The 14,914-nt window shown below is 46.6% G+C and overlaps 1 protein-coding gene, 1 long non-coding RNA gene and 3 other non-coding genes across 6 annotated transcripts in view; 4 read left to right on the top strand and 1 right to left on the bottom strand.

The window, feature by feature from the left end:
* The first annotated feature begins 35 nt into the window (after positions 1-35).
* Positions 36-7,309, top strand: LOC121008457. Of its 2 annotated transcripts, none has more exons than XR_005780585.1 (9): positions 36-136; positions 584-644; positions 843-915; positions 3,653-3,713; positions 3,912-3,984; positions 5,485-5,545; positions 5,744-5,816; positions 6,996-7,037; positions 7,232-7,309. It is a non-coding gene; the product is annotated as an uncharacterized LOC121008457 (long non-coding RNA). The 2 variants fall into 2 exon arrangements; XR_005780586.1 differs by lacking the exon at positions 36-136 and adding an exon at positions 187-211.
* On the top strand, positions 692-774 carry LOC121009097. The gene has a single exon (XR_005780692.1). It is a non-coding gene; the product is annotated as a small nucleolar RNA SNORD60 (small nucleolar RNA).
* On the top strand, positions 3,761-3,843 carry LOC121009096. The gene has a single exon (XR_005780691.1). It is a non-coding gene; the product is annotated as a small nucleolar RNA SNORD60 (small nucleolar RNA).
* LOC121009095 lies at positions 5,593-5,675 on the top strand. The gene has a single exon (XR_005780690.1). It is a non-coding gene; the product is annotated as a small nucleolar RNA SNORD60 (small nucleolar RNA).
* Positions 7,310-7,462: 153 nt separating the features above from the next.
* Positions 7,463-14,914, bottom strand: part of RAB26 (RAB26, member RAS oncogene family) — a 164,806-nt gene continuing 157,354 nt past the window's right edge. Inside the window, exons 6-9 of the mRNA XM_040441026.1 lie at positions 11,015-11,080; positions 9,541-9,597; positions 8,567-8,643; positions 7,463-8,244 (exon numbers count right to left, since the gene is read on the bottom strand). Coding sequence (XP_040296960.1) covers positions 8,142-8,244; positions 8,567-8,643; positions 9,541-9,597; positions 11,015-11,080 — 303 coding nt within the window. The 3' untranslated portion in view covers positions 7,463-8,141. The remainder of the gene's footprint in view (positions 8,245-8,566; positions 8,644-9,540; positions 9,598-11,014; positions 11,081-14,914) is intronic.

The following is a 14,914-nucleotide window of genomic DNA, read 5'->3' as shown; positions in this document are numbered from 1 at the left end:
ACGCGTATCATTGGCTGAACCGTTATCACGTGCTCATGTGGACCAATAGGCGTGCAGCGGTCCGTCTCTATATAATTTGGGCACAGCGTAGTCGTCGGCCTTTTAGAGAGGGATGCCTGGTGGAGAGGCCGAGCGGGTGAGATGGTGGCGGAGTATTCTACTGTAAAATCGGGTCTGACTGTTGTAACTTTAGTCTTCTGCACGTCTTAGAGTTGAGTGCAGTGCGATGTTTTATCCTTTTTGGCGCGGTCTTTGCTGCCTCTCAGCCAGTCAGGCGCCCAGAGTTGGCTCATACAGTGGTAGCTGCTGGCTCGGTGGTCTCACAATGGGTATATAGTGCCCCCTAGTGATGGCTGAGGGGGTTACTGGGTGCACTTCTACCCCCTTATGGCTTTAATGGTCCAAACCCTTTATATCTGTGCATCCTTCAAGGCGTCTCTACCTCTTGAGTGAATGTGCTCCAGTATGGGGTCACACGCTGACTACACCGCAGTCTACAGTCTGGGGCGATCTCCGCCATATGTTGCCTGCACTGTATTGCATTCTTCCAGCCGCCTAAACCTGTTCTTTGTTTGCTTTGTAGGTGGAGCTTCCATCCACCATGTGCCACGCTGTGGCGGTTCTATCGGACCCTCCCTGACGAGGTAATTTTGGGGGTTTCTCACTGATCCTCCTCCCCTTGTCCTGCAGCTGCCTGGGATGTATCCTAAATTCTGACACCTCATATGAAACTGTGAAAGCAGCTTCTTGATTCTGCTCTTTGGGCTGAGGCACATGCGCAGTAAGAAATGTATAGGCCCTGAGGTCTGGATAAGCCATTAACCCATCCCTGTCCTTTACAGGTTCCTGGAGGACAGGAGTAGCTCTTAATCCTAGTCTGCAGAAGACCGCCATACCACTGCTTGCTGGAAAGTGGTAAGTACTATATCCAAGGTAGTGGCCAGAGGATGGTCTCCTCTCCGGACATCTTAGTAGCTTCTTCCCCATGTAGTAATTCTGGAGCCTCTATTCTTATGACTGTTGTGCTAGTCCTCTACTATTCCTTCTAGATGTTGTGAATGAATGTCCAGATGGGTGTTACCAGTTGGGAGTGTCGCTGACCCTGGCAGCACTGATCGGATGGTGTCCCTGTGCAGGCGGCTCCATCTGGACTTACATTGCTGACAACTCATAACTTCTTGCAGGAGGAATGGCACTACAGTCATGATGATCCCCAATTGCATGGCAAGTAGTTACCAAAACGGACGTGTCCGGAGACGTTACAGGTTCTCTTTAAGGAGCTTTCTCAAATTGGTTGCATGTGCATGCTGGGAGTTGTAGTTTTGCAGCAGCTGGGGGGATGCTGTTTTTAGCAAACGCATAGCCTGCCTCTGTAAAATACTTTCTGGCTTCCTGCTGCTCCAGTAGTCCTCACTGGCTCCCACATGTCTGGGCCCCAGACTGTGTGCATCAGGTGCCACGTCCTGGAGGACCAGAGCTGTGGGAAGCAAGACTTATTTGTGGAGGAAAGCTGCAGGGATTGGATAAAAAACTATCTTTATTCCTGGAAAGCCTGTTTAAATACTGGGAAAGTGCATGATCATAATGACTCCATGGGGGCCTCTGGATGTTTGCCAGAGCTTAGATGTTGCATTTGCCACTTGTGCACTGCAGATGGTGTGAACATGGCCTTGAAGATGTGACACTACTAGCTGGTAATTCTTCAATATCCGGCCTCCTAATACAGTACCTATCACTTAGTAGTGATTTAAGTAGTAATAGAACTTACCTGGAGACCTGGCTGTAACATAATGGTTGTATCTGTGGCCGGCTGATGGTAGCTGCTGGCCTGTTATCAGCAAACTGCAGATCTGCAAAACAAATACCCTCCTGTGTGCGTTTCGCTGACCACACATTGCTGGCACTGATAGAAAATGCCTATTGTCCAGGGCTGTGGAGTCGGAGGCAATTTTGGGTACCTGGAGTCGTCAAAAATGAACTGACTCCTACACCTACTAAATTTAAATTGGAATAATAAAAAAAGTTAATGTCCCAATTTACAAAGTTATAATTAATTACAGTACTTCTCTACTGTAAGAATAAAGGCCAATGCATGCAGTGCGTCACGTTACCGCAAAACAAACACGTTAAGTGACCATAAAGAAGCATGCTTTTCCTATGCTTCACTATATGGCACGCAACGCACAGATAAGGAGCGGCAATACTTATACTTTCCATTGTGTTCCGCTGTTACAGGGAACGCATCGCCCATGGTTAACCTCGCCTCTCACTGATAACTGATTAAGTAAATGTTTTTTGCAGGACTAGAGACACTTGTATAAGTGAAGGGAATGGATAGTCAATAGCTCAAGACTGAAGCTGTAAACCATTTGAAAAACTGATGTCATTCAGCTAAGGCTATAAAAACTTGTAAACTCAGATTGTAGCTTAAACTTTAAACATGACTATGGGATTCTACTAGGGAAATCATGTTTTACAATAAATGCCCCGTCCCGGATCCCCCCACTGCCCGATCTTCAGCAGAAGATCAGCACACAAAGGAGAAGGCAGCGGCTTCCTGGCCAGTAGTTCTGTGGTAATGACATGTATGTTGCCTTTCTTTCCTTCAAGGAATGGATAAAATAAATTTGCATTATTAAATAGAGGAGTCGGAAGTACCAAAAACGGAGGAGTCAGAGTCGGAGCATTTATCTACCGACTCCACAGCCCTGCTATTGTCTGCAGTTGTGGACAAGAATTTGGACATGCGTTTTTGTTTTTTTGCCGGGCTGCAGAACCAGACATATAGATGTGGACAGTACATGGCGCGCTGTCCGCATCTTTTGTGGGCCCCATTGAAATGAATGGGTCTGCACACATCCCGCAGAATTCCGGAACAGGTGTGGAATTGAACATGTGGCTGTTTGAATGAGCCCTGATCCTGGAGATACTAGACTAGGGCTGCAGTAAACTATTTTAGAAATCGAGTATTCATCGATTATTTTTTACGATTGAGTATTCTATAAGAAAAAATGAATTAATACTGTTTTCCTTTATAAAAACTCATCAGACCCCCTGCCATTACTCCCCAACACCCTTCGTTCCCCACAGAGCCAGCAGCTCATGTGGACCAATGGGCGTGCAGCGGTCCGTCTCTATATAATGTGGGCACAGCGCAGTCGTCGGCCTTTTTTAGAGAGGGGTGCCTGGTGGAGAGGCCGAGCGGGTGAGATGGTGGCGGAGTATTCTACTGTAATATCGGGTCTGACTGTTGTAACTTTAGTCTTCTGCACGTCTTAGAGTTGAGTGCAGTGCGATGTTTTATCCTTTTTGGCGCGGTCTTTGCTGCCTCTCAGCCAGTCAGGCGCCCACAGTTGGGTCATACAGTGGTAGCTGCTGGCTCGGTGGTCTCACAATGGGTATATAGTGCCCCCTGGTGATGGCTGAGGGGGTTACTGGGTGCACTTGTACCCTGTTACGACTTTAATGGTCCAAACCCTTTATAACTGTGCATCCTTCAAGGCGTCTCTACCTCTTGAGTGAATGTGCTCCAGTATGGGGTCACACGCTGACTACACCGCAGTCTACAGTCTGGGGCAATCTCCGCCATACGTTGCCTGCACTGTATTGCATTCTTCCAGCCGCCTAAACCTGTTCTTTGTTTGCTTTGTAGGTGGAGCTTCCATCCACCATGTGCCACGCTGTGGCGGTTCTATCAGACCCTCCCTGACGAGGTAATTTTGGGGGTTTCTCACGGATCCTCCTCCCCTTGTCCTGCAGCTGCCTGGGATGTATCCTAAATTCTGACACCTCATATGAAACTGTGAAAGCAGCTTCTTGATTCTGCTCTTTGGGCTGAGGCACATGCGCAGTAAGAAATGTATAGACCCTAAGGTCTGGATAAGCCATTAACCCATCCCTGTCCTTTACAGGTTCCTGGAGGACAGGAGTAGCTCTTAATCCTAGTCTGCAGAAGACCGCCATACCACTGCTTGCTGGAAAGTGGTAAGTACTATATCCAAGGTAGTGGCCAGAGGATGGTCTCCTCTCCGGACATCTTAGTAGCTTCTTCCCCATGTAGTAATTCTGGAGCCTCTATTCTTATGACTGTTGTGCTAGTCCTCTACTATTCCTTCTAGATGTTATGAATAAATGTCCAGATGGGTGTTACCAGTTGGGAGTGTCGCTGACCCTGGCAGCACTGATCGGATGGTGTCACTGTGCAGGCGGCACCAGGACTTTCATTGCTGACAATTCATAACTTCTTGCAGGAGGAATGGCACTACAGTCATGATGATCCCCAATTGCATGGCAAGTAGTTACTAAAACAGACATGTCCGGAGACGTTACAGGTTCTCTTTAAGGAGCTTTCTCAAATTGGTTTCATGTGCATGCTGGGAGTTGTAGTCTTGCAGCAGCTGGGGGGATGCTGTTTTTAGCATCCCTCCAGTCCTCCCCTCCTGCACCCTCACAATCACGATATGCCCAGTGATGGTATCAGTACACAGCTCCTCCGCCATACTCAGTCACGACATGTCTCAGTCTCCTCAGGCCTCTCGTCACCACAGATACCAAGGTAACCCCCCAGGCCCCCCACAACCCCGCACCCCGACCACCGTTACAAACTCACCAATCCGTAGACATGTTTTCCGGCTTCCACTAACAGCGCAGCAGCCCCTCCCCCTCAAACACACAGACACATTTCAGGAATTCCCATTCCACCATCAGCACTATGGGAACCGTAGTCCTTTTGGGGGGAAAACACTACCTTTCTCACAAGCTAAACTACAAATCCCGACAGCGTCTGCGACTCTCACCACCAACCAATCATATGCTTGTTCTCTCATCAGCTGACTCCCTGCGTCAGCATAGGGGGCGATGCAGCTGCTTTTAACCCTCTCCTACTTCAAATAAATTCCCAAAAATAAGAAACGCGTATCATTGGCTGAACCGTTATCACGTGCTCATGTGGACCAATAGGCGTGCAGCGGTCCGTCTCTATATAATGTGGGCACAGCGCAGTCCTCGGCCTTTTAGAGAGGGATGCCTGGTGGAGAGGCCGAGCGGGTGAGATGGTGGCGGAGTATTCTACTGTAAAATCGGGTCTGACTGTTGTAACTTTAGTCTTCTGCACGTCTTAGAGTTGAGTGCAGTGCGATTTATCCTTTTTGGCGCGGTCTTTGCTGCCTCTCAGCCAGTCAGGCGCCCAGAGTTGGCTCATACAGTGGTAGCTGCTGGCTCGGTGGTCTCACAATGGGTATATAGTGCCCCCTAGTGATGGCTGAGGGGGTTACTGGGTGCACTTGTACCCCCTTACGACTTTAATGGTCCAAACCCTTTATATCTGTGCATCCTTCAAGGGCGTCTCTACCTCTTGAGTGAATGTGCTCCAGTATGGGGTCACACGCTGACTACACCGCAGTCTACGGCGATCTCCGCCATATGTTGCCTGCACTGTATTGCATTCTTCCAGCCGCCTAAACCTGTTCTTTGTTTGCTTTGTAGGTGGAGCTTCCATCCACCATGTGCCACGCTGTGGCGGTTCTATCAGACCCTCCCTGACGAGGTAATTTTGGGGGTTTCTCACTGATCCTCCTCCCCTTGTCCTGCAGCTGCCTGGGATGTATCCTAAATTCTGACACCTCATATGAAACTGTGAAAGCAGCTTCTTGATTCTGCTCTTTGGGCTGAGGCACATGCGCAGTAAGAAATGTATAGGCCCTGAGGTCTGGATAAGCCATTAACCCATCCCTGTCCTTTACAGGTTCCTGGAGGACAGGAGTAGCTCTTAATCCTAGTCTGCAGAAGACCGCCATACCACTGCTTGCTGGAAAGTGGTAAGTACTATATCCAAGGTAGTGGCCAGAGGATGGTCTCCTCTCCTGACATCTTAGTAGCTTCTTCCCCATGTAGTAATTCTGGAGCCTCTGTTCTTATGACTGTGCTAGTCCTCTACTATTCCTTCTAGATGTTGTGAATGAATGTCCAGATGGGTGTTACCAGTTGGGAGTGTCACCATGCAGCACCAGATATAAACTGTCCAGGGACTGGAACATGGACATGCGGGGCGTAACCTGGAGGACCAGAGCTGTGGGAAGCGTGACTTATTTGTGGAGGAAGGCTGCAGGGATTGGATAAAAAAAAAATAATCAGCAGCAGCTGTTGGAAAGCATGTTTTAATGTCTTCTTACTACTTGTGTCTGGATGGAGACATATACATATTCGACGTGCTCCCCTTCCAGCATGTTGCAGCCTGTCCTCCCCCTGCCTTGGCATTCCCATATGGTTGACACGCGTGCATGTCTGGTGCTCCTTTCAAATAAGGCATGGGTCCCTGTTCTACTGGTTGGCAGGACCCCTGCAGTTGTACACCTGATGATCAGATGCTTATTCCCTCTTATAATGAGAAGACCTTTTTAAAGGGGTTTCCCCATATTGATGATCTATCCTCAGGATTGGCCATCAATATCATCAGATTGGCAGGGGTCGGGGTCCCAGCAATCCCGCTGATCAGCTGTTTGAAGAGAATGCAGCTCTTACTTCCAATAACAGATTGTCAGGGGTGCTGGGAGTCTGAACCCCACCAGTCTTGTATCGATGACCTATCCTGAGGATCAGCCATTAAATATGGGAAAACTGGACAATCCCATTTAAGGGTTAATGCATACGGGCCCACAATATACGGTCATCGGTCGTGTGCACGCCATATCATGGATGCGGACCCAATGACGTGAACGGGGCATACTTTCTTGTGTGCATGAGCCCTTAGGTAGCTGACCTGATTGGCGTTCTTGGGCGCATCCTTTGTAGCAGTAAGCAGCAGCTTCTATGAAGCTACAACACCCAGTGTGCAGTTGTTGGGGCCTACTGAGAGTTGTAGTTCCATCTCCACCGGAGAGCCACAGGCTGCAGCTGAAGGGTAAGGACTCCAATGGAGCCAGCATGTCCTGGGGTTGTCAGGTAGCTGCGCTTTGGCTTGTGTGGATCTAAATTGAAACTCTCCTCTTCTCCTGCAGGTGCTCCGCTCCCGGCAGCTGAGGACAGGGACGTCGCTGCAGGTAATGACCCATTGATCTGTGCTGCTTTGTCCTATGCCCCTGGTGAAGCCGCTGATGATAAACCCTAAACTTTCTGACACCTCTTCTGAGCACTCAGTGCGGATCCATTATGTCTGAGGCTTCTGCACACGGACGATAATCCTGGCTGTGGCATCGGCACCCGGTATTGATTGATCTTCACTTTCTCTTCTCAGGATGGAGGCGAAATAGAAGATCTGAACCCGTTAATCCTAATGTGAATCACTCGGAATAAAACTTCTCCTGAAGCTTGACTCTTTATTGTCTTAAATATTACAAAATCATACATTGAACTATAGTCAAAAAATGGTTGCGTTACAGCGGATGTGGGTTAATGATTGCGGACACCTTTGCACAAGCCTGGGTGAGCCCTCCAGTCATGGTAATGTGTACAGTCTGTGGTAGGGGGTGCCCTGGCAGCCATTGCAAGTCACTGACCGCAGTGAGGGTTTGATGCTAAATAACTGATGTACCCCAGCCCTTTGCCAAATTGGTAATGATACTCATGCAGGTGCTGACTAGACATGGCTGCTGTGCCTATGGGCCGCAGGTACATCACTGAAGCATGGTGGGGGGGCCTCTGAAAATATAAAATGCTTCAAGCTCTGCCCCCCCCCCCCCCCCCCCCCAAACATAAAAGCTGCAAATTTACAGATCAAAAGGACAGCTAAACCTACAGTGAACAGAGATGTGCTTAGAGCTGATGTCTCCAAGAGAATTGTGAGCAACTGATCCCTGAATAGCAAGTCAGTGCACAGTGAGAAGCGGCCCCCATGGGTTACATTCATCGGGAGCGCCTCACATACATGTCATAAATACACCGATGCATGCCTAAAGGTGGGGCTCCCCTACAGGAGGGTGCAGATCTTCAGATTTAGGTGTCTTTTTTTTTTTTATATAACACATTGGTTTCGCCACCCTCACAGATAAAACACAGACATGCACAGACAGAGAATGCTGCTCCACAGTGATGGGGGGCAGCGCTGCGGGAGCTCCTGAGCACCCCCGATGGAGACGCTGAATGTTCTCAGTCTTTGTACAGACAACCAGTAGGAGGATGGTGACCCCTCCCAATTGGTGGAGAAATCAGGATTTACAGCAACCCGAACCCTTTACTTCCTTCTTGACGTAGTCGTGGAGTTTAAATCTCGGCTCGTTGGGAAGCTTCATCGACCTGTGCTTTAGTTCCCTGAAGGAGGAAAAATGTGAGATTAGTATTGGTCTGGAGAGGTCCATAGACTGAAGAATACATAGAAGGGTAGCGGTCGGGTAAATGCTTGTTCAGCCAACAGCTATGCTTCACATGCATGCTTAGTTCTGCTGTGTGCGCATGTGCTCTCAGTGGGGCAACATATTAAAAAAAGGCAGCGCTCCCCCCCCCCCCCAGTGATCGGCTGAAGGAACCCATGGTCATACAAGTGCCCTTCTCTCAACCAGTGAGGACAGTCGCTGCAAACTGCTCTGCAGCTATTTCTGAGTCCGATGTGTTATATGGACAGGTCTGGACTTACTTTGCAATAGCTGTAAATGCTAACTCCACGTTCAGTCCGTTCTTGGAGCTGGTCTCCATAAATGGCACCCCATATTCCTGCAAGACACAAAGTGACGTTATACAGTACAGATGTGCATCATACAAGTCCTGACCCAGGGTCGGTTTTCTCTCCTGAAGTCGATGGGGAAAACAGCACAAAAACTTAAATCGCTGATTGGAGCGTGAAGCAAATGGTTTGGTAGTGTTAGTTTTAAATGCTGCCACTAGGGGGCGGTGTTGATCAGTTTAAAATAAAGCAATTGCAACTAAAAGTTGCAGGGAAATTTACTAAGATGCCCATCTTAAACCAAAGTGCACCAAATTTATTAGGGGGAATTTATCATTTACCCTGCGGCTGTTTTCAGGTGACTTTAAATGCCACTGCGACTAAATTCAGTTTTAAGTGGTGTTCCTAGACCGCCCTCGCCACTTTCCGTGGAGCAGGCTAGGGGCCAGTGGGCAAGGCGCATTTATGCCGGTGTCCTGAAGCTGCCATAGATTTTATTTTCGGTGCACAGGCTGCCAGAGGATGCACCTAAGTCCTGCAGCACAGGGGATATCAAGACTGGCTTGATAAATCTGCCCCATTATATCCTAAAAAGTCAGAAAATTTAATCTCCTGCTCTGATCAGGTGTAGATTTGCCCCACAATTTGCACCATTTTCTGACTTAAGTATTAATATATCTTTTAAAGTGCATATCATGCTACAAACATGAGGCGTCTTTCTATATCTAATTGTTACAGTCGGTGTAATTTGTCTCTGGGAAAGTTGGGTGACCGCAGCTATTACAGCCCCTACGCCCAGCCCTCAATGACACAGCTGCTGTATTACGGAGATAGCACATATGCATCTCAGGAGTCTGGGAAAGCTGTGCACTAGTTATAATGGCCACCATATTGGTAGTCACCCAGCTGTTTCAGTTATTTAGGTATATTACGTGTCCTGGGCTCACCTTTGCCAGCCGCTCGCCATCTTCGATCTTGACCACGCGTTCATGAGTCGAGTCCACCTGTAAGAAGAGCACTGCGGGTTACTGCCGATGGAACTGTTCTGCCAGTTGAGCAGTCGGGGTTAGGCCCGAGCTTCTGTGAGGAGTGTGAACGCATGTTTTATGCATTGCCAGCTTTCAAGTAAATAATGAATATTTAACAGGTGCTAAAGTCTTTTACAGCAACCGCCAGGCAAACCTTTAATAAGAAGGGGGGGGGGAGAGGCAATTAAAGGGATCCTGCTCACTTTTGGCTAACGATATTTGCTATGCCAATTTTTATTGCGCCGATGCATTTGAAGTGAAGAAACTTTACAAATTGCTTTGATAAAAAATCTTTTGTATTGTGCGCTGAGCCCCTATGCAGCCCTATGGCTGGATTTCTTGTGACTGCCACAGCGATCCCATTCATTCCTATGGGATCACCGCTACTCAGTGATCCTGGCCGCGACAGGTGTTGCCGGGTAGCCCTAGCCTTAATGCAGAGATGCATAGATATGCATAGGAGCTGTATACTTTAAAAGAGTTGTGCCCTTTCTGGGCAGACCTGCGAAGGAAAGGATACTTACCTGCTTCCTGATGCCGGCTCCTGTGCTTCGTGTCCTCCATAGCTCTGCTCAGGTCCCTGGATGTAAACATACGGTTTGACACTGCTGCAGCCAATCACTGCAGAGGTTACCTGCTTCCCCTTGTGTGATGAAAAATGCTCAAGTGACACAAGGGTAGCAGATCACCGCTGCAGCTTTGTCGAACCATAAATTTGAATCCATGGACCCGAGCAGAGCAGCGGAGGCCACACAGAGAAAGAGCCAGCATCAGGAAGCAGGTAAGTATGCTTCCCTTCGGAGGTCTGTCCAGGAGGGGTGGGTTGCCAAACCCTCCAAACATGTTCAAGCCCTGTAAAGGGAACCTGTCATCAACGTTATGCTGATCTCACTGAGGGCAGTATAAAGTAGTGACAGAAATGCTGATGTCAGCGATGTGTCACTCATGAGCTAAAAGTAAGTGGTTGCCAAGAACCGGCATCATAATCATTGCAGCCCAGGCCTTGAAAAGAGTCAAATATACCTGAGAAGAGTCCTGGTTATTATAATCTCCTGCTCTCCCCCATCTGCTGATGACTGGCAGTTCTCTCCTAGAGAGAAAACTAGGTAGAAGCAGGTGGGCAGGAGAGCAGGATTTCATGACTCTTCTCAGGCCGCCGTGACTCTTTTCCAGGCCCGGTCTGCAATGATTGTGATGTTGGTTCTCGGCAATCACTTACTTTTAACTTTTAAATGACCGACGGCTGAAATCAACTCACCTGTCTCTATTTTATTCTGCCGTTAGTATGGGCAGCATAACGGTGATGACAGGTTCCCTTTAAGGCATGCACCCTGCCGCTAAATTCAGTGGGGCATATTTTCTAAGATCGGCACATCTCAGATTTCCTCCTCACCTTGTTTCCGAGAAGCATGATGACCACGTCTTTTTGCGCATATTCGTGTATTTCCGTCAGCCATGCCTGGAGATACAAGAGGCGAGATATAATTAACAATCCTTTACATAGGTGATAATAAACAGGAGTGGCGATCCTAGTTTATTAGAAAGGGGTCTGCACCTTAGATTATGGTTAATGTGAAGGAAAAGAACAAACCGATTATTCCTTCCAAGCCAAGGTGACAATTCTACTTTCTACTGAAGACCTGAGTTCTCTAAAGGGGTCTCCTGCTTTGGACCGTCCCTACTTGTTAGAAGGGTCACTTGACAATAAGCAGATCACAATGTGGCCTCCAGAGATCAGCTGTGATGTGTGTGGGAACCTGCCCGTGAGCGTTCGGGTTTCCCTGCAGCACCACCACTGGAGAAATGAAGTATTACATGGTATCCATCAAAATCAATGTGTTGTCTGTGTAATGCAGGACAGGTCCTCCAGAGCGAGAGACGCTCTTTGTAACCTCTCACTACTCTGGCCAGGAGATCCTGGACAGAAGACCCCCTTCTATTACCTCTAACTGGATGTATGAAAATGGGTTTTCTAAACTGAACCACTCCAAGTAACATTACTTCAAGGAAACATCCTCTACCGTCGGACTGCATTGTAGAGGTATCACACATACATCACCCCGGGTGCTAATGTATTCCATCACCCTCCTATAGAGAAATGAGACAACCATCTTAAAGGAGCTGATGGGAAATTAGCAAACAATCGTCACTGCTTTTGTGACTTTTTCCAGAAGAAGTGTTAAATTCCGCAGTATTTGCATATATCAGCCGTAGCTCAGCACTGCAATGCAGAACAGAAGGGGCTTAAAGGGGATGTCTATGGAATTTAAGACTTAAAGGCCGCCGATACATCTTTATACAGCGGTCATTAATAGGCCTTATTCTGGAGCGCCATGTTTTCATCAGGCAGCCGGACACCCACAATAATATTTTACAATTTCTGCCACATTTTCTCCACCTTGGGAATTTCTTTTCCCCCCGACCTGGACAACCCTTTGAAGGGATAAAGTCCGCTATTCAAGACTCTCATTTGTTAACCAGAGAGTGGTGTGGTTACAAAGAGCATCTCTCTCCTCTTTGGAGGACCCGATAATTCTTCATAGTCAATACTTCAATTCACCTGCGGGGGCGCTGCAGGGAAGTGTAACACTTGCTGCTAGATTCCCTTACATAGCAGAAGGACACTTTATGATCAGCCTATCATCAGGAGACTCTTCTAACTAAAATCGATTGTCCAAAGTAGAGAACTATTGGAAGGGATGATCTAACTATAATTGTTATGACCACTAAATTACAAGGTAAGGGTATTTAAAAATTGGTTTAGTAACATCCCATTTAATTTAGAATTTCCCTCCCATCGTGCCTCAGGACTGAGCACAAATTCTTCTGTGCTCATTGTCGCCCCGGGTAAGAAAAAAAATAGTCATTATTTAAATCCATTCATAAAAAAGTCTCATTTTCCTTCTCCTGAAGAAGCACAGGGCACCCCCCTCTCCACTAGCATTTCTAGCAAGCATAAGAAGCTTGTAATCTACCTAACGGTCCAGCCCACCCCCTGAATAGGCCAAAACAAGCCAGGTGGGAGAGGGGCACATTTTGATTTTTGCTATGGCCTCCGCCTGTCCTTTATGCCCTGCTGCAGTGATGTTACTGTCTTGTTTCCAGATGCTATGAGCAGGAGATTCCACTAGGTGGCAGCGAGGACTCAGTTACAAACTTTTAGGCTTTTTTGCTTCTCATTCTGAATGTTTGTTTTGACAAGTTTCTTCTTCCAATTACTGCACTTTAGGATGATTGATTGTCACTTGGCTCTGCGTAGTGCCCCGCACTGTCACCGAATAATGTGCTTTCAAGTAGTGATTACATCTTTACAGAAATCTGGAAAAATACTAGTCATGCTAAACACTGCAAGAAATAACGAAAAACTAGCTAAGAGCTCAACACAACATATAAAACATGGCCACACTCCCCCACCAGACTATACTTCATCGTCTGGGGATGTGATACTGCATTGTATGCTGGTTGTCAGAGGATGTGATACTGCATTGTGCACTGGTTGTCAGAGGATGTGATACTGCATTGTGCACTGGTTATCTCAGGATGTGATACTGCATTGTGCACTGGTTATCTCAGGATGTGATACTGCATTGTGCACTGGTTATCTCAGGATGTGATACTGCATTGTATGCTGGTTGTCAGAGGATGTGATACTGCATTGTATACTGGTTGATGAGATTGTGATACTGCATTGTATACTGGTTAAGGATGTGATACTGCATTGTGCACTGGATATCTCAGGATGTGATACTGCATTGTATACTGGTTGATGAGATTGTGATACTGCATTGTATACTGGTTAAGGATGTGATACTGCATTGTGCACTGGTTGTCTGAAAATGTGAAACTGCATTGTATACTGGTCGTCATCTTAGGATATGATACTTCATTGTATACTGGTTATCTCAGGATGTGATACTGCATTGTATACTGGTCGTCATCTTAGGATGTGATACTACATTGTATACTGGTTATCTCAGGATGTGATACTGTATTGTACACTGGTCCTCTCCGGATGTATTACTTCATTGTATACTGGATATCTCAGGATGTGATACTGCATTGTGTACTGGTTGAGGATGTGATACTGAATTGTATACTGGTTGATGAGATTGTGATACTGCATTGTGTACTGGTTGAGGATGTGATACTGCATTGTGCACTGGTTGTCTAAAAATGTGAAACCGCATTGTATACTGGTCGTCATCTTAGGATATGATACTTCATTGTATACTGGTTATCTCAGGATGGGATACTGCATTGTACACTGGTCGTCATCTTAGGATATGATCCTTCATTGTATACTGGTTATCTCAGGATGGGATACTGCATTGTATACTGGTTATCTCAGGATGTGATTCTGCATTGTATACTGGTTATCTCAGGATGGGATACTGCATTGTATACTGGTCGTCATCTTAGGATATGATACTTCATTGTATACTGGTTATCTCAGGATGGGATACTGCATTGTACACTGGTCCTCTCAGGATGTGTTACTTCATTGTACACTGGTCCTCTCAGGATGTAATACTGCATTGTATACTGGTTATCTCAGGATGTGATTCTGCATTGTATACTGGTCATCTCAGGATGTGATTCTGCATTGTATACTGGTCCTCTCAGGATGTGATTCTGCATTGTATACTGGTTATCTCAGGATGTGATTCTGCATTGTATACTGGTCATCTCAGGATGTGATTCTGCATTGTATACTGGTCCTCTCAGGATGTGATTCTGCATTGTATACTGGTTATCTCAGGATGTGATTCTGCATTGTATACTGGTTATCTCAGGATGTGATACTGCATTGTATACTGGTTATCTCAGGATGTGATACTGCATTGTATACTGGATATCTCAGGATGTGATACTGCATTGTATACTGGATATCTCAGGATGTAATACTACATTGTATACTGGATATCTCAGGATGTGATACTGCATTGTATACTGGTTATCTCAGGATGTGATACTACATTGTATACTGGATATCTCAGGATGTGATAATGCATTGTATACTGGATATCTCAGGATGGGATACTACATTGTATACTGGTTATCTCAGGATGTGATACTACATTGTATACTGGTTATCTCAGGATGTGATACTACATTGTATACTGGTTATCTCAGGATGTGATACTGCATTGTATACTGGTTGAGAATGTGATACTGCATTGTATACTGGTTGAGAATGTGATACTGCATTGTATACTGGTTATCTCAGGATGTGATACTGCATTGTATACTGGTTGAGAATGTGATACTGCATTGTATACTGGTTATCTCAGGA

Source organism: Bufo bufo, chromosome 7 (genome assembly GCF_905171765.1).
Source record: "Bufo bufo chromosome 7, aBufBuf1.1, whole genome shotgun sequence".
Taxonomy (NCBI): domain Eukaryota; kingdom Metazoa; phylum Chordata; class Amphibia; order Anura; family Bufonidae; genus Bufo; species Bufo bufo.
Note: the sequence above shows the minus strand (reverse complement) of the source record. Positions and strands in the feature narration are given on the sequence as shown.